We start from the raw sequence: 19,915 nt of genomic DNA, 5'->3' as shown, positions 1-19,915 counted from the left end.
CAGAGGGATCAAGTCAGACGTGCAATTGTTAAACTGCACTCAGAAAATAAGTACCTGTCCCTAAGAATTTTGAAGAAACACCTTGAAACTGACCATGATTTACGTGTTACAAAGTACAAACTATGGAAGCTGTTGCATACATTTGGTTACAAATACAAAAAGATAACTGGAGAAAATAGGGCTGTGTTGTGTGAACGGTCTAACATTGTTCGTCTCCGAAATCATTACCTTCGTACCATCAAGCAGAAACGTGAAGAAGGATATGAGCCCGTCTTCTTAGATGCGACATGGGTAAATGTGTCACACACAGCCAGCAGTCAGTGGGTACCCAGTGGTGACTGTAAGGAGTCTGGTAGAAAGTTACCAATGGGAAAGGGTGAAAGACTCATAGTTCTCCATGCTGGTTCTGCTAGTCAGGGTTTTCTCCCAGACTGTGACCTCGTCTTTAGAGCCAAGGCCAAAGACAACAGGGACTACCACACAGAAATGAACGGCAATGTATTTCTGGAATGGGTGAAAGATAAATTAGTCCCTGCTTTGCCTACCGAGTCTCTCATTGTCATGGACAATGCACCGTATCATAGTGTGCAAGATCCAGAAAGCAAGACTCCAACCTCTAATAACCGTAAAGGAGACATGGTTACTTTGCTGCAACGGAGGAACATTACCTTTCCTTCTCGAGCGACGAAACCACAGCTCTATGAAATCATCAAAACTATGAAACCTGACCCCGTGTATAAAGTTGACAGTTACATCAAGGGTCAGGGTCACGCTGTCTTACGACTGCCACCTTATCACTGCGACCTGAATCCAATCGAGTTGGTATGGGGCATCGTCAAGGGTGACGTTGGACGATCGAACACAAAGTTCAAATTACGAGACGTTGAACAACTCGTAAAGGAATCTCTTGGTCGGGTAACAGTAGAAACATGGAGGCGTTGTGTGGCCACAGTCGTTTACGAGATAGAGCCACGTTATTGGTCACGAGATGGACTACGGCCAGCAACAGTCCAACCTATAATAGTGACAGTCGGTTCAGGCACCAGCAGTTCCGACGACGAGATCTATGGCATGAGCGAGTCAGATTGCGACTGAAATTATCATGAGACGGCCCCTCTAATGCTCTGTCATTTCCCCTACCACAGACCGTGCAGTGCATGCGTGCTTGCGCTGTTCCTTCCACGGTTTGTCCCCCTACGTGTCATGTACACATTTTATACAAAATTACATGATAGTTTCTTAAAGAACTTCATCCGTCATGGGTCTTAAAATAAACAAAATTCAGACTTTATTGGGTACAGGGTATTCATGGTCAAGTACCGTATTGATGTTTCATACACTTTTCTGGATTTCGAGTTATTGTGCAATTCATCGTTCTCATTTGGAGTCAAACGGACTGTAGTTTGTTGAGTACTGTTAAATCACTGATAGGGCGAGATCGTTATTCACGATAATTATATTAACGTCGCGTTGAACAGTATTTCAGTTCTATCACAGACATTATACAGGGTCATTTGTCACTTTATGTCTTACACCAGGTACCTATCAATAACAGGACGGTAAGGCGTTGTTCTAAAATGTTGTTTACCTATTGACCGGAGTATGATCGACCCAACACAAGGAAACAAATTCAGCCCAATCACGCTCGGATTTCCTGAAGCCAACCACCCAACCGAAAACGCCCTAGCGCTACGGCACGTGATGTGAACAAGCAAATAATCACGTGAGAGCTGTGTTCTTAGACGATCCGCGCTGTGGAAGCTGAACCTTCAAGACGAAAACACCATGATGTCTCGCCTCGCCTTTACCGTTACCCTGGCCCTAGTGCTCTACTACCCCCCGACCATGGCCCAGCCACGTGAAGGGAAGAACTGCTGTCTCCCCCGGCAGTGGGAAGGTTTTCTGGGGGGAATTGGCGGCCTAGTGGCTGGCGGTGAGGGACAGGTGATTCAGGTAAGTAAATCGGGTAATTCCGTACTGTACGTCAGGTCTCGATTGCGGTTGATGTTTAAAAAAATAAACAGGTGAAGCATTTATTATGCGATATTTGGATATCGATCCTTGTAGGTTTGAACATGATTTATAGCTGTTAGATGTACTTGTCAGTATTCTGATGACTCCAGTTACTGTTTTTAGGGGCCGACATTCGGGAGGTGGTGGGGAGCCTGGTATTTTAACTAAAAAAATAAACATGCTTTTAAAAAAGAAATATTTTTCATTCTCGTGAAAAAATAAGAAGAAAATGTCTCAAAATACATTATTGCAAGATGTTTAGTTTCTTGTTGTTTTTAATGTTTACGCTTTTTTATATTTGTTTGATATTATTTTTTTTAAATATCTGGTTTTGCAACTGTAGCTTAAGTCATATACAGTCTCCTTGCGACATCCCAGATTGCGTGTGTATCTCATCCCTATCACTGATTGTGTATATATCTCACCCCTATCCCTGATTGTGTATATATCTCACCCCTATCACTGATTGTGTATATATCTCACCCCTATCACTGATTGTGTATATATCTCACCCCTATCCCTGATTGTGTATATATCTCACCCCTATCCCTGATTGTGTATATCTCACCCCTATCCCTGATTGTGTATGTATCTCACCCCTATCCCTGATTGTGTATATATCTCACCCCTATCCCTGATTGTGTATATATCTCACCCCTATCCCTGATTGTGTATATATCTCCCCCCTATCCCTTATTGTGTATGTCACTGTGTCTCACCCAATCCCTGATTGTGTATGCTAGTATATCTCACCCCCATCCTGATTGTGCACCCCCATTCCCACCCTCAACCACCCAGTTTTTAACCCATGAACTCCCCTCCGCATTCTACCCCACTCTACATCCTCGAACCTTATTACAAAAACTCGTGATTATATATGAGACAACTGTATTTGTCAATGACATACGCTTCAGCGGGTCACTGCATTATATGTCGTTGTGGTTATTGCGACATACCTGTTCGATCACATGTCGAGTGGTAAGCGGATCTCGGGTCAAGGTCACGAGCCGGTGTTATTGCTGGTCATTATTTATTGTCTGCTCTGTAATGTCCTGGTATATCACGTGCCAGTTTTTCTAGAAGACTTAAATAATCCGGTTTCGTAATACTCGCGTGATGATATGGTTGCACTGTTACCGTATTACATAGGCGTGAAGCACAGCCTCAGAGCTGATGTGGATGCAATGTTACCGTATTACATAGGTGTGAAGCACTGCCTCCAAGCTAATATGGATGCACTGTTACCGTATTACATAGGCGTGAAGTACAGCCTCCAAGCTAATATAGATGCACTGTTACCGTATTACATAGGTGTGAAGCACAGCCTCCAAGCTAATATGGACGCACTGTTACCGTATTACATAGGTGTGAAGCACAGCCTCCAAGCTAATATGGATGCACTGTTACCGTATTACATAGGCGTGAAGCACAGCCTCCAAGCTAATATGGACGCACTGTTACCGTATTACATAGGTGTGAAGCACAGCCTCCAAGCTAATATGGATGCACTGTTACCGTATTACATAGGTGTGAAGCACAGCCTCCAAGCTAATATGGATGCACTGTTACCGTATTACATAGGCGTGAAGCACAGCCTCCAAGCTAATATGGATGCACTGTTACCGTATAACATAGGTGTGAGGCACAACCTCCAAGCTAATATGGACGCACTGTTACCGTATTACATAGGCGTGAAGCACAGCCTCCAAGCTAATATGGATGCACTGTTACCGTATAACATAGGTGTGAAGCACAGCCTCCAAGCTAATATGGATGCACTGTTACCGTATTACATAGGCGTGAAGCACAGCCTCCAAGCTAATATGGATGCACTGTTACCGTATAACATAGGTGTGAAGCACAGCCTCCAAGCTAATATGGATGCACTGTTACCGTATTACATAGGTGTGAAGCACTGCCCCCAAGCTAATATGGATGCACTGTTACCGTATTACATAGGTGTGAAGCGCTGCCCCCAAGCTAATATGGATGCACTGTTACCGTATTACATAGGTGTGAAGCACTGCCTCCAAGCTAATATGGACGCACTGTTACCGTATTACATAGGTGTGAAGCACTGCCTCCAAGCTAATATGGACGCACTGTTACCGTATAACATAGGTGTGAAGCGCTGCCTCAGAGCTGATATGGGTTGACTGTCACAAGTATTTTTTTTATTCCGTTCTTGCCAGAAACCAAATTGTTGTCCATTCCGTGTTTTAAACAATCGGAGTTACAGCATAATTCATATTTATAACTAAACGTATATTACCTGCATTACTTCGACCTTCCTTCCCACATCAAGCTGACACGCCGTGATATTACTGAAATCCTGTTCAACACTCAACTCACTCATTCACGCACGTACATACCTTCTGTTGCAGACTATATCCAGGATAGCCTTTGACGCCGAGAGTCGTCGGGTATACGCCTACACCAACAGTACAACGGCCAAGGGAGTCTCCTCCATGAAGATCATTCAAGACTACAATACCGTCAGGAACCTACCATATAATATTCTTCTTTTAAAAAAGACATCATTTGGAGATTAACCTTGAGTGTATCCGTATCATAAATAAGAAATAATAGGAATTAAATACTGCATTATGGTTGCTAAAGTGATGCCCTATCTGAAAAATAATTTGAACAATATTTGTTTTAATTTTAATCTTTTAAAAAAAAATATGTAAAAAAATCGATTAGCATACTGGTGGTCCCGAAACAATATGTTGTAAAAAGAATAAATCTTCTTCGGCAGTTCCCCCGTTCAGAAAAAAAGTTTTATGTCCTTAAGCAGTGATCTATCAAATATTTTGTGTCTATAAGAAAACAACTCCCCCACGTCCACTCAAAGAAGACTGTCGACTTCTCACCATGGTTTTATGGTGTCCACAGCCGTTATTTTGCTGGAATGTTGCTAAAAACGGCGTAAAACCTAACTCACTCACTCACTCTGTTGCAGAGTACGATGTTTGTTATTGATGAAATGACGCGGACGTGCCAGAAGACTAAGAATACCCTGCCTTTCAACAACGGATGCGTTCCTGGTAAGACAACTTCTGTCCTTTATCATATATGTCCTCGTATTCCAGGGGGCACGGGTGGCCCAGTCGTCTAAGGCGCCGCGATTCGCTGTGTAGAGTTGTCCCTTGGCCACGCCAGAAACCTATGATTGTGGGTTCGAATCCCGGTTCACCCCGATTATGTTTCTAGGTTTGTCAACACCATATCCGTGCTCGTGGGTTTCACCAAAATGGTGAACGTCTGAGACCTGCATCACTTCGGGCTTTCCTCCCACATTAAGCTGACACGCCGTGATATAACTGGAATACTGTTAAAAGCGGCGTTAAACCCAACTCACTCACTCACCCATCGTATTCCAATTGCGAATCATTGGATTGTCCGGGCCAGACATCGATAATTTACAGACCGCTGTCATATAGCTAGAATATTGCTGAGTGCAGCGTTGAACAACAAACAAACACCCCTTCATCCTCTGCTTTATAACGTGATCGTGTGGTCAGGCTCGCTGAATTAGTTGATGCATGGCATCGTATCGCAATTGCGTATATCGATACTCGTGATGTCAACCACTGCATTGTCTGGCCCCCACTCGATTATTTCCATAACATTACATATATGTCCCAAGGTTTAATTACACAAGAGCCGGGAGGGTGAGGACCGACTATATATTTTTTGATAGTTTTGTGTTGATGTTTGTTGCAGATGACGCTAAGCGTGTGTTTGACATGACCATCGGAGAGGGTAGTGAGACATTGCAGGTCAAGATCTTCGCAATGCGTCTCCAGCAGGCAAAGACTCTGTTGGACATCCAGTTTTCCGTCACTGAGAAACAGTGCGTACCTGTCGGCGAGAACTGGACCGGCTCAGTGAACGGCGGTGAGCTGCTTACACTATGTGTTTGTGCGTGTGTGTTGTGAGCAAGTGTGTGTGGGGGTGTGAATGTTTGCGTGTGTGCGCGAGCGCACGTGCGTGCTTGCTTGCTTGCTTAACTCGTGCTTGACATTGATTGTGTGTGTGACAAGTGTGTGTGTATGTGTATGTCTGAGTGAGTGTGACAGTAATTGTGTGTGTGACTGAGTTAGTGTGTGGATGTGAAATTGATTGAGCATGTGCGTGTGTGACCAATTGAATGAGTGACAGTGTGTCGGCGAGAACTGGACCGGCTCAGTGAACGGCGGTGAGCTGCTTACACTATGTGTTTGTGCGTGTGTGTTGTGGGCAAGTGTGTGTGGGGGGGTAAATGTTTGCGTGTGTGCGCGAGCGCACGTGCGTGCTTGCTTGCTTGCTAAACTCTTGCTCGACATTGATTGTGTGTTTGACAAGTGAGTGTGTGTATGTGTATGTCTGAGTGAGTGTGACAGTAATTGTGTATGTGACTGAGTTAGTGTGTGGATGTGGCATTGATTGAGCATGTGCGTGTGTGACCAATTGAATGAGGGACAGTGTGTCACTGAAATCTGAGGTGTCAGCTTGACGCGGAAGGAGTGAGTGAGTGAATGAGTTTGGTTTTACGCCGCTTTTAGCAATATTCCAGCAATATCACGGCGGGGGACACCAGAAATGGGCTTCACACATTGTACCCATGTCGGGAATCTAACCCGGGTCTTCGGCGTGACGAGCGAACGCTTTAACCACTAGGCTACCCGACCGCCCTGACGAGGAAGGAAAACCCAAAATGATAATGAGTTGCTGAAGACCTAATTCTACCCCGGATCTTCACGGGTCAAATCCCTAAGTAGGGGTATGGTGCTGACAAAACTTGACAAGACTCATTATCGGGGGGGGGGGGGGGGGGGGGGGGGGGGATTGGATTGGATTCGAATCAACCGTATGAGGCGCCGCAATTCGATGTCCAGAGTTGCGTCCCTTGGCCATGCCAGGAATTTGTGAGTGTGGCTAAGCATCCCTTCGAATCCCGGTTCACCCCGATTCTGTTTCTAGGTTTGTCAGCACCACACCCGTGCTCGTGGGTTTCACCAAAGAGGGAAACGTCTGAGACCTGTCTCCGGGCTTCTCCCACATTAAACTGACACGCTGTGATATAACTGGAATACTGTTCAAAGCGGCGTGGGTTAAGATACTGGGCACCACTGACGCTACTCCAATGCTTCTGTCTGTATATTTATACGCGACTGCTTGTGGTTGATTATAGCTTCATGGAACTGGCAAAATGAACTACTTGTTTTTCTTTTCATTGAAACAGTCAAGATGGTCATGTCGATGGGGTACTTTGGCATCACCCCCGGGGTAAAAGACCCTTCCGTCTTCACGCCTCCAAGTTTCTGTAAACAGGTAATGAATCTAACGGTCTTAGTTCTTATCTTGTTTCACTTCTTTGTATGGGACCAAAGATATACAGTAAACTACTGTTATAACCGAAGTTCCTTACAAGCATATATCCAGCAAATATGCAGGAAATGGGGGGGGAGGGGGTTAATGTTACACTTGACTGTAGTTTTCTTCATTTTGTTTCTGCATTAAATTACTTCTTTTCAAAAAGGTGTTCTCTAATATTCACACTGTTATCATGTACAATACACTTTCACTCAATGTATGCACCGTATTCTATGTTTCAGAACACGACAAGCGAAGTGCCCGCCTTCCACCCAATCCTCAACTACAAGATCTTAGGCGTGTAAATCAGACGTCGGCCCTTTCGCCACAGCAACATAAAACTTTGATTATCCAAAACATAATTCACTTCGAATTTTTAACCACATTAGAAATTAACATCAATGATAATGACACCTTGCTGTCTGATTTCCAGCTCTTGTAAAACAACTCGGTCTGTAACGTCATTATGATGTCATCGTGACGTCATACAGATTCATGACGTCAATAACCTTACCAAGAATTGTCTGTTTACTCTTTATCTTAGTACTAAGACTCCGGCAGCAGGCGACGGAGTTAATGCCACTAGAGACTAAGTCACCCGAAAGTAGTTATGGCTTTAGAGTAAGGATTGTGTCCTGTCATTGGCTGTATATGTGACTTATATCCATGTATCCCGCCGATATTTGAGCTCGGGATCACTATTTTATCAAACATTCCCTGGAAAAATCCTCCAAGCCACACGTAAACACGTGTCATATATGTTTTAGTCTCGCTTCAATTGTTCAACCTATTCATCTTCCCAGTGGGGGCACGAGTGGCCCAGTCGTCTAAGGCGCCGCGATTCGCTGTGCAGAGTTGCGTCCCTTGGGCACGCCAGAAACCTATGATTGTGGGTTCGAATCCCGGTTCGCCCCGATTATGTTTCTAGGTTTGTCAGCACCATACCCGTGCTCGTGGGTTTCACCGAAGTGGTTAACGTCTGAGACCTGCATCACTTCGGGCTTTCCTCCCACATTAAGCTGACACGCCGCGATATAACTGGAATACTGTTAAAAGCGGCGTTAAACCCAACTCACTCACTCACTCATCTTCCCAGTCGCCGTTTATCTGGACACTGTTTATCTAGACACGCTGCTTTCCGGACGATTATTGTAAGGAAAATCCAAACATAGAAAAGATAACATTACACCGTCCTCAAGATTCGTTTATCCAGACAGCTGCCAATCCGGACGATTTCATTGATAACGGTACTGTCTGGCTTAATGAGGTTTCAATGTACGGCAATGGTAATTGTCACACCTATCAGTCATTGTTTGTTTACCTATCACATGGTGTCTTGCTAGTTCCTTGTATGACACAAGTCGTGGCTGCATTGTGACGTCAATCTGTCTCTTTTCAAAGCTTGACGGAAACAGCCGAACATGACATTGGAAAATACGCTCTACATGAAATGTCCATTCGTGACCAACTCGTGTTCCGGGATTAGCCGAATAGCGACTCGTGTCCCTCTTGTGGCCATTTTTGCGACTGGGCTCCGTCTAAGCGCAAACGGGCACAGCTAAAAGAATTTTAAACTTTAATTGTAATATTAATGATTTACGTATTTTCCCCATGTATCATTAATATTCCAGATGCTATTCAAAAGGCATCGGGACTCATTATTATGCAGTACGGTTGAACACATTTAATTGTATCTTCGGTACATTTTAAAATGTAAAATCAAAAATTATTCCTGAGGGATTCTTTGACCGAAATACTTAAAGTCATACGTGCATTTTGATTGGTTTGTCGTATTTTTACATTCATCGATCGGGGGACGAGTCTTCTTGCCGGTAACGGATATGGGCGAGTGGTGACGAATGTTTATGAGGCTTGACGGAAATAGCCGAACGTTTATTGCTGTGAAACGCGTGAAAAACCCAGTTGTCAAGTTGTCTCTCTTGTCATTGTCTGTGTATTCTTTCCTCGTATTTTGCTTTTTGAATCACGTCGGTTGAACACGTTGTTCCGCGTACGTTTGTATTGACACTTGGTATTCCTGTACATGTAGTGCACACGGATAAGATATTCCAATTTCACTTTAACCATAAAACATAACATAACTCAAGACGCATTTTGGAACTGATGAAAAATCGAGTGTTTTTTAACTTTTTTTTATAAGCATATATTCCCAACATTTTGGAATCTCTGAAAAGCCTCCACGATACTGAATATGAATTTTTATGACATATTTCTACTTTCAAGTATGACCATTCATTCCACGTTTTTCTTTTGTACTTCATAATGAGTGATATGTTTCAGAGAAAAATTAAAAAATATATTTTCTTATGACATTGTGATTCTTTTCTGTTCAAATTATTGAATCTCGCTGATTCAGTGATGTTATATGTGTATCCCCATTAATGTTATGGAGTCTGACTGATAAGGAATGCTCAACTTCGTATATACCAACCCGTGAGGATTGGGGCCAGTATTACAGCTGTATTAGGGGCGGTCGGGTAGCCTAGTGGTTAAAGCGTTCGCTCGTCACGCCGAAGACCCGGGTTCGAGTCCCGACATGGGTACAATGTGTGAAGCCCATTACTGCAGTCCCCCGCCGTGATATTGCTGGAATATTGCTAAAAGCGGCATAAAACCATACTCACTCACTCACTCCAGATGTATGAGGGCGGTCTGTAAATCATCGGGTATGGACCAGACAATCCAGTGATTAACATCTTCAGCATCGTTCCACGCAAGTGGGATATACGATGACATGACCATCAGCGTTAGCGAGTCCGACCACCCTATCCCGTTAGTCGCCATGGGTTGCTGAAGACGGATGGACTGGCGTGTGGGTGGATAATCTGTAGATGTCGGTAGGATTTACGTGTGTATGCATTTACGCATTCAGTACATTGTTCGCGTGTGTAAGTGCATGTATAATTGTAAGCATGCACATGCATACAGTTGTACGTGTGAATCTGAGTGTACGCATTAGACTAACATTTGGTCACAGAAATATAGTTAATATCATATTTGAAAATATATATCTACGAATAAAAACAAGGCAAAAAGTGAGCGGGGACCACTGACAACCCCAACCGCGACTCCAACATTAACACATGAAAAAAAGCAATATTTTATCAGAAAGTCACGTCGGAAATCAAACTTTGCACTGCACCTCATATTGGTATCGAAACTGTAACCCCAATTAGAAAAGGATCCATGAAGTAGTGTTCAAGTTAAAAGTCGCACAAATGTTGAATTCAAAAAGTTCAATATCATATATTTTTCAGAAAATACACATATCAAAATCAAACCTTTGACTACAATTATTCTACACCTTAGTATAGGGGCGGTCGGGTAGCCTAGTGGTTAAAGCGTTCGCTCGTCACGCCGAAAACCCGGGTTCGATCCCTGACATGGGTACAATGTGTGAAGCCCATTTCTGGTGTCCCCCACCGTGATATTGCTGGAATATTGCTAAAAGCGGCGTAAAACCATACTCACTTACTCCTATCAGTATATAAGTTTTCCTTAAATTTGTAAAGAATCTATGTAGTCGTTCTCAAGTTATAGATCGCACAAATGTTGAAGTAAAATACACGAGGGAGAGATTCTATTTGCCATCCAATATCATTCTTCCAAATTCTTTTCAGTTTTAAATAGTAATATGCAGTGTCTTGAGTATAAACAGTACAGCTTACCAGCTTTAGGGATAGAGATATCATTTGATTCTCACGACATGGTAACGATGACGTCACAATGTTCTGTAGGTGAGGTGATACGGGGTTTAACGTCGTGTCCGAGATTATTCCACTTATATAGCGACGTGCATGCACGTGTGTGTTTGTGTTTGTGTGTGTGTGTGTGTGTGTGTAATGCCGAGCGTCACGGGTCCAGACAAAAGGCGAATTTGGGGTACGTGGAGGACTGGGAGCCATCAATATCCCAGGTTGACAAAGAATAAAGAATATTTGGCATATCAAAAGTTGTATGATCAATGTTGCAACGTTCAAGGCCCCAGTAAAGCTTTCAAACAGTTTTATGGCAGACATGTGGAGGACATTTCCAAATTTGACACCTGTGACAAAAATGATAGGTTTTGTCGCTTTATTACAATAAGCGGCAAAGATTGGGGTGGGCCAGGCAAAAACAGACGAATCAACGTTTTGCCTCCGATTCACATATGGCAGAAAACGTACATGGTGACGCAGCGGCGACCGGTATGCCAAGGCAACAATTCTTGACCATGATCGGTATGGGGCGGTATTGTCATGGTGTGGGGCGATATCTGATTTGGGTATTGTGAATGGACATTTGACTGGCCAGCGAAATGTTGACGAAATTTTGCGTCCTGTCGATGTTCCATTTGCAATGCCAGACCACAACGTGCCCAAGTCGTCACCGATTATCTCCGACGAGAAGGCATACGGACATTGGACTGGTCGCTAAGTCCCATGATATGTCCCAATAGGGCATCTGTGGAATGCTATGGGGCGGAGAGTACACGTCAGAGACCCTGAACCCGCCAACATGGCCCAGTTTGGGGTAGCTCTTCAGGCGGAAAGGCGGGCAACGCCAAGGGCAACCATACGTAAGTTAATCATCAGTATGCCATCACGGTGTCGTGCATGTATTTCCCAACATGGTGGACACACCAGATATTGATCTACACGCCCGAAGCCCGTGAAGATCCGGATAAGGTCTTCAACAACCCATGCTTGCCGTGAGGGGCGACAATGCTTGTCGTAAGAGGCGACTAACGGGAACGTGTGGTCAGACACGCTGACTTGGTTGATCGATGCTCATGATGTCAATCACTGGATTGTCTGGTCAAGACTCATTTTTTTACTGACGGTCGTCATATAGATGGAATATTGCTGAGTGCGGCGTTAAACAAACACAATGCCAAAGCTACAAGCCCGAAATTTATTTTACACATATACTGAACCAAATTAAAAACTTCACAATCCTAAAATTTTAACATTTCGACCAGTTATCATTGTGGGCCCTTTTTATGTATTTAAATAGTAATGACCACGTATTGTCTTCAGATAACACCCGTTTTTGTGCAGGTGAATCGATCAAAATCATGTGCACAGCAAAAGTGTTTTTTTCACGTGCAACTGGTCACGTGACCATAATACCGCACGTGTTTTCAGCCATACTTGTTAGCAGTCATTAACAAAAAAAGAAAAACACAAGAAAACAAAAAGTCTTTACGGCCATTTGTCATGCCACGCCTTTCAAATGTGCAACGTGAACCTGCCATCGGCATGTTGCAGACGGGAACGTCCGTAGCTGAAGTCGCAAGGACGATGGGTTGTAGTCGACGGACTGTTTATGATTTACAGACGCGTCTACAGCAAACGGGTACCACCGCTGATCGCCCTCGGCCAGGTCGACCACGTGTGACGTCACATGCAGAGGATCGTCAGAGTGTCTTACGTCACCTCCGTAACCGATTTTTTACGGCTAAATCAACCAAGGATGAACTGTTTAGGGGTAGACTGAGTGCGCAAACTGTTCGAAACCGTCTGAGAACTGCTCACCTTCAAGCACGACGGCCATACTGCGGGCCGATTCTGACTCAATTACACAGACGTCAACGTCAATTGTGGGCATAGCGACACTTACGATGGACTCAGAGGAATTGGAATCAAGTCGTCTTCAGTGATGAATCCCGTTTTAATCTTCGATTTGCTGATGGTAGGGCGAGGGTGTGGAGGCGCCGTCATGAACTTTACGCCCAGTGTTGTGTACAGGAAGTTGACAGATTTCGAGGCGGAAGTGTCATGGTGTGGAGTGCTTTCTGTGGCAATGCACGTTCCAGGCTTCTTGTCATCCGTGGCAACCTCAACGCTGCTGCTTACCGCGACCAGGTACTTGCAGCAGAACTTCTGCCTTTTATGGCAGCACATGGACCCGGTTTGATCTTCCAACACGACAATGCCAGACCCCACACGGCAATTTTGACAAGGAATTTCCTTCAGAATGCGGGAGTCAACGTCATGGACTGACCGTCAAGGTCTCCCGACCTCAATCCCATCGAACACGTCTGGGATGCTCTAGGCAGAAGTCTGCGCACTCTCCAGAACCAACCACAGAATTTGCAAGATCTTTGCACCATTTTGCAGCAACAATGGCGTCGTCTTCCCAATCATGTGTTCACAAGCATCACAAGGTCCATGCGGAGGCGTTGTGTGGCAGTTGTCAACGCACATGGTGGCCATACACGCTACTGAACTTGTGTGCCATCAGATTCTCGTGCTTGGGACTTATGATTTAAACTGTTGATGTTATTACCGAATGCCGTAGGTGCTTGGAACAAATTATGGTTACCACCGTTAATTAAAATCCTTCTTTGGACATTAATGATTAAAAGTTACCTTCTCTGATACATTTGTCCGTTGTATATCATATATTGGAATACTTTTAAAAATGTGAAGTTTTTAATTTGACTAATATTTATCGTCATTACACTGTCACTATCATTTCGTCAGTTGCCTTATTGTTTGTCGGGACTATATATCATAATTACCTGCTCAACAGTTGGATGTTGAAGCATATACACGTCATGGTGCTCATGATGTCAATCACTGGATTGTACGGTCCAGACCGCCGTCATATAGCTGGAATATTGTTGGAGTGCGGCGTTAAACAACAAAAACAAAACAATCTTTATTGGTTGGACAATTTGTATATCATCAAAACTTAATCCTTAGCAAACTTTGAGTAGTATACATTCAATAAGTAGCACACGAAAGATGACAGGACTGGAAATCATGTTTCAGTGAAAACATGCTTAAACAGCAAATTATAATATTTAGAATATTTAGAGAAGTTTCAAAAAATTTAAAATTTTCGCTTTGGATCCGCGTATTCAGGCTCCCATTGGAATCCAGTGAGGCTGAAAGAAGTCTTCCTTCACAAACTCGCGTGCCATGATGCTTCCTTCTTTGGGGTAGCCGTTATAGTATATAGTGTATCCGCCCACCAGCCAGGCAGCCCACCATCCGAACGTCCCTACAGTCATGATCACGTGATCACACATCGACATTGCTACAAGATCCATGTGTGGGTTGTCGTTGTACATTAACACCATATCGGGTCCTGCTAGGTGGGTTCGACACCAGTCCTTGTCGTCCGTCGCTATCAAAAATACTGGAGTACGAAACTTGGATTGCATATGAAGGATAGCTTTGCGTATATAAGACAATGGCGCCATGGTATGACCATGGGATGATTCAGTGGTGTCGTTCATATCAGTCCGCCGGACATGTAAAGCTATTATAGTTCTGTTGCGATATGGAGCTGTGTAATGGCGGAACATTTCCCCTCCTGCTTGTTCGTGTTCTTCTTTGAATTTTAATTCTTTCCTTATTTCTTGTTTTATTGGTTCAAAATACCTCCAGGACTGGAACATTTGAACAAGTTGAAAACTCCCTTTGGGCAGATTTGCCATCTCGGGACAATACGCTGCAAACTGTCTCTCTTTTATCTGTAGCCACTGTTTCGTATCCACATCTTCCACAAAAGACACATCAAACGTACCCCTAATGATGTTGCTGCTGAACACAAAAGGACGTTTACCGTTACGTAAAGCTATTGCAAGGAGGGACGCGTATTGGAACATGACGTTACCTAAACGACCTTGATTGACAATTGTCAGCCTGTCATCGCTTGGATCCTTTAGCCGCCATTTTGAAAATGCTCTCTGGACATTCTCCGGGTCAAATATTGTCATATCTGTTTGACTGTGGTATTTTGGGCTATGTTGATCGGTTGGTTCTGAACACAAACAGATGCACTGGTCACGGTAAAGGCTAGTAAATATGAAGCTTAAGGTCGAGGTCATGAATATGATGGTGCCAAAAAGCCACAACTGACGAAGGATCCTTTCAAAGTCCACGTGAACCTTTTGTTTCTAGATTTCAGATACTCACATATATGCTGATACAGGTAAGGTAGAATAATTGACTGAATGCCAAACGTGTCCTGTCCACGTGCACGAATATGTACCTTAAATGACATAAGTTCCTGAAATATATAGAAACACATATTTAATTACGATACTGCAACTAAATACAATTAGACCATTTTTTGTAAACACGTTAACATGTCAATAAAAACTTCATTATAAAGCGACGGGCGAAGGAAACGATACAAACACAACATCGCATTGGGTGAGAAGCCAACAAAGAAAATCAAAACTAACTAATTTCAGTTTTAAGGCACATCACTGTGCTGATGTGTATAGAGTTCTAAGGTGTAATTGTAAGAGACAATGAGTGAGTGAATGAGTATGGCTTTGCGCCGCTTTTAGCAATATTCCAGCAATATCACGGCGGGGGACACCAGAAATGGACTTCACACATTGTACGCATGTCGGGAATCGGACCCGGGTCTTCGGCGTAACGGGCGAACGCTTTAACCACTTGGCTACCCGACCGCCCCTCAGAGACAATGACGTCAAGGGCACAGTTATGAAGGTGGGGTCAAGTGTCCGGTATTCTAACGTGTAGTAAGTCTCTTCAAACGCAATAAATTCATAATCATTAAAAAGCTGAAATCACACCGATCAGTCAATAACGCTTATGTCCTCCATTGGCGCGTAATGATGGTACAAGTCGACTCCAAACTGAGAACGTCTAACGTGTGATGAGAGTGAGTGAGTGTGGTGTTACGCCGCTTTTAGCAATATTCCAGCAATGTCACGGCGGGAGACACCAGAAATGGGCTTCGCACATTGTACCCATGTGGGGAATGGAACCCGGGTCTTCAGCGTGACGAGCGAACACTTTAACCACTAGCCTACTCCACCGCCCCGTCTGACGAGAGCTGTTGTAATCCAGCCCCATTCCTGAACCACTGACCGAGCAAGGCCTTGTCCAATCTCATTAAAATCAGATCTTAGTTCTCGCTACCGCTAAACATAGATCTGAGGACATCCCATTACCGGTCACGTCATTTGTCGGTATTCTTTCATTCATCAATGCATTTAGTCAACCATTTAAGATCAGTCGCTGACAGGGTGGTCCCATTTTTGTCAATATCCACGACGGACATCAATAGTCAAAGTCAAAGATATTTTTTTGCATTTTAGGCCTCCGGCCCCTTAAACAATCGAACAACTCTGGGATGTACTCGATGGACGTGTACGTCAACGTCAGAACACGCCACAGACAGTCCCAAAACTGGCCAACGCGTTACAAGCAGTATGGCGCAGAATTCCGCAGGACAGAATTCGTACACTAATTCGGTCAGTGCCGAGGAGATGCACAGCCGTGATTGCTGCACGAGGCGGTCACACGAGTACTGAGTTCGGCGCTACCTTGTGGCCTTATGTGACATGACAATGAACAGCTTTCAGTGCCTTTGTACAACGACAACATGTGACTTTCGGGCTCCAAAATGTCATACATGTATTTGTATCTATGATATTAAATGAAATATATCAACTTTATTAGGGACAATAAATTTACTAAAAATCTGCCCGTGAGTTTCTGTTTTTGAAGAGTGTAGTTTCTTTCACCCGTGAGTATACACGTCATCTTAATCTCGTCTCATTCGTCTTCCAGGTGAATCTATACGCCATCCAAGTTTCATTCATCGTAGTTTTTTCAAGAATCGCTTTAATTGTTTCATAAACAAAAAAATCGTCAAAAACTGGTGAAGGACTGAGTACTCACGCGACTCTGTATGCCGGTGTCCACCACCCACAACGCTGGAACATCACCAGCATGTCAGGTATAGAATGAGTCCCGCGGACACGTGGCGGGAAGCAAGTCACTACATTTACACAGACGAACTTGAATAGGATTGTTTCCCAAACATCTGCCTGACTGCTTCAGCTCTTTAAATACTCATGGGAAGTTTTACGTTTTTAGCGGTGCTGAACATACAGACCTACATGACGTGAAAATTTGTTGGACAAATATATATCTGTGTCCATGCTTTTGACTGGTGAAATTGTTTGAGAGATTGTGGTGCTTGGTTGAAAATAGTGAGTAAGTTTGGTTTGACGCGACAGTATTCCAGTTATATCACGGCGTGTCAGCGTGGCGTGTGGGAGGAAAGCCCGAAGTGATGCAGGTATCGGACGTTTACCACTTTGGCGAAACCCTTCGGTTAAATCCACGATCACGGGTATGGTGCTGATAAACCTAGAAACATAATCGGAGCGAACCGGGAACCCACAATCATAGGTTTCTGGCGTGCCCAAGGGACGCAACTCTGCACAGCAAATCGCGGCGCCTTAGACAACTGGGCCACCCGTGCCCCCGAAAATGTGTTGGAAAAATATATATCTATGTCCATGCTTTTGACTGGTGAATTTGGTTGAGAGATTGTGGTGCTTGGTTGAAAATAGTGAGTAAGTTTGGTTTGACGCGGCTTTGAACAGTATTCCAGTTATATCGGGGCGTGTCAGCTTAATGTGGGAGGAAAGCCCGAACTGATGCAGGTCCCAGAAACCCACGAGCACGGGTATGGTGCTGACAAACCTAGAAACATAATCGGGGCGAACCGGGATTCGAACCCACAATCATAGGTTCCTGGCGTCCCCAAGGGAGGCAACCAGGTGACCCTCAGTGGATGCTGTGTAGGTCTGTATTTACGAAGCTTTAACATTTCAAATATTTGTTTATCACTGCCCACTGTATCTGAGATGGACAGTTATGCGAGGTATTGACCTGCTCCTGGTAGTCCTCAGAAATCTACGCTGGCCGGAGAAGGAAAGGAAAGCCCGAAATGATGCAGGTCTCAGACGTTTACCACTTTGATGATATCCACGAGCACGGGTATGGTGCTGACAAACCTTGAAACATAATCAGGGCGAACCGGGATTCGAACCCACAATCCTAGGTTTCGAGCATGCCCAAGGGACGCAATTCTGCACAGCGAATTGCAGCTCCTAAGACGACTCCGCCAACTAATTTTGTAGATCGATGCGCAAAGTGTCAATCAATGGATTGTCTAGTTCCATTGTTCACAGACCGTCGTTATGTAGCTGGACTATTGCGGCGTTAAACAACAAACAAACAAAAAATAAACCTATCTTTCTCAAGATCCTGACAAACATAAAATATTAAATGAAAAACTGAAAAATTCACATAAATCATTCAACACTACCACCACGTACCGCCTGCGTGGTCTAGTGGATAGAGCGTCTGACCGGAGACCGCCTGCGTGGTCTAGTAGATAGAGCGTCTGAACGGAGACCGCCTGCGTGGTCTAGTAGATAGAGCGTCGGACCGGAGACCGCCTGCGTGGTCTAGTAGATAGAGCGTCTGAACGGAGACCGCCTCCGTGGTCTAGTGGAAAGAGCGTCTGAGCGGAGACCGCCTGCGGGGTCTAGTAGATAGAGCGTCTGACCGGAGGGCGGATGGTCGGTGGTTTGATCTCCGACTGCATCATACCAAAATACGTTAAAATATAGTACTTGTTGTTACCCTGCCTGGCCCTCGAAATTAAGACTATAAAACAAGGACTGGTCGAGCTCGGAGTCAGTATACTGTGTCTGAGTTGGGTATTTTGTTTGAATCAGTCAAAGGAAAGGTGGAATCTGATTAGTCGATAGGAGGGACATAGAAGGGACATAACTCGTAACGGTCACTGGTTTCGTTACGATCGAGCTACGTAATTCCAACCTAGTTCCGCAAGGGTGGTAACTAGACTGTTATAGTCAGTTAACTCTCTTGTCGCGGGATGATGGCATACACGTCGCTCTTTAAGTGCAATGATCTCTACCGCCACGTTTTACCCCATATAAGTCAGCCGGGCTATAATGCTTTTCGGACTCATCCTACTGAAATGACAGTCGCTGTATTCTGGAAATTACTGTGAAAACAGGTGATACCTGGTCCCATTTCTTAATCAAATAGATTCCAGTTGTTGCGGCTAAAGCAACTTTTTAACCATTTATAGTGAGTGAGTGAATGAGTGAGTTGGCTAACGCCGACTTTAACAGTATTCCAGTTATATCAGCTTAATGTGAGAGGAAGGCATGAAGTGAGGCAGGTCTCAGACGTTTACCACTTTGGTGTGAAACTCACAGGCACGGGAATCGATCCGGGATTCGTTCTTAGGTTTCTGGTGTGCCCAGGGGACGCAACTCTGCACAGCGAATTGTGGCGCTTTAGAGGACAGGGCCTACCGTACCCCCGAACCATTTAGACTTCATCGTCTGCGGGCAATTTGTGGAAGAAGCGAAGTTCTACCTGTACTGGGTAGACCGACTCAGAAGGAGACTATGCTCATTTCTCCTTAATTTCAAAACTTTGTGGGGCGGTAGGTTGGCCTAGTGGTTAAAGGCCTCCGATTCCCAACGTGGTGTCCACCGCCGTGATATTACTCACTCAAACTTTATCGCCAATGTTATATATTATTCCCGCGGTTAGACGACCCCCCCCCCCCCCCCCCCCCAGCTAAAACTATCGACCAATCAGAGAGCTGCTTCTCAACACACACACACACACACACACACACACACACACATTCTGTGCGGGTCGATCGAAATTATTTCATTCCAATAAAGTACAGTAAACTACCGTACGGT

The 19,915-nt window shown here is 44.4% G+C and overlaps 2 protein-coding genes across 2 annotated transcripts; one reads left to right on the top strand and one right to left on the bottom strand.

The window, feature by feature from the left end:
* The first annotated feature begins 1,697 nt into the window (after positions 1-1,697).
* Positions 1,698-7,723, top strand: LOC124140789 (development-specific protein LVN1.2-like). Its single transcript, XM_048386790.1, has 6 exons — positions 1,698-1,953; positions 4,398-4,508; positions 4,976-5,060; positions 5,740-5,913; positions 7,241-7,329; positions 7,614-7,723. The coding sequence occupies exons 1-6, from the start codon at positions 1,786-1,788 to the stop codon at positions 7,674-7,676; spliced, it is 690 nt and encodes a 229-aa protein (XP_048242747.1). The 5' UTR covers positions 1,698-1,785; the 3' UTR covers positions 7,677-7,723.
* Positions 7,724-14,239: 6,516 nt separating this feature from the next.
* LOC124140806 (galactoside alpha-(1,2)-fucosyltransferase 1-like) lies at positions 14,240-15,103 on the bottom strand. Its single transcript, XM_046508580.1, has one exon. It carries the CDS (start codon positions 15,101-15,103, stop codon positions 14,240-14,242), a length of 864 nt encoding a protein of 287 aa, XP_046364536.1.
* Positions 15,104-19,915: the final 4,812 nt, after the last annotated feature.

Source organism: Haliotis rufescens, unplaced genomic scaffold, assembly GCF_023055435.1.
Source record: "Haliotis rufescens isolate VD_foot unplaced genomic scaffold, xgHalRufe1.0.p SCAF_60, whole genome shotgun sequence".
In the NCBI taxonomy this organism is placed as follows: domain Eukaryota; kingdom Metazoa; phylum Mollusca; class Gastropoda; order Lepetellida; family Haliotidae; genus Haliotis; species Haliotis rufescens.
The sequence above is the reverse complement of the archived record's forward strand: the minus strand, read 5'-3'. Positions and strand labels throughout refer to the sequence as shown.

What these genes read in the sequence shown, in the direction of transcription:
- LOC124140789 (XM_048386790.1), top strand. Translation starts at nt 1,786, where the DNA reads ATGATGTCTCGCCTCGCCTTTACCGTTACCCTGGCCCTAGTGCTCTAC. An exon ending in GTGAGGGACAGGTGATTCAG is followed by an intron (nt 1,954 to 4,397) that starts GTAAGTAAATCG and finishes CTTCTGTTGCAG; the next exon opens with ACTATATCCAGGATAGCCTT. An exon ending in GACCGGCTCAGTGAACGGCG is followed by an intron (nt 5,914 to 7,240) that starts GTGAGCTGCTTA and finishes TCATTGAAACAG; the next exon opens with TCAAGATGGTCATGTCGATG.
- LOC124140806 (XM_046508580.1), bottom strand. Translation starts at nt 15,103, where the DNA reads ATGACAATATTTGACCCGGAGAATGTCCAGAGAGCATTTTCAAAATGG.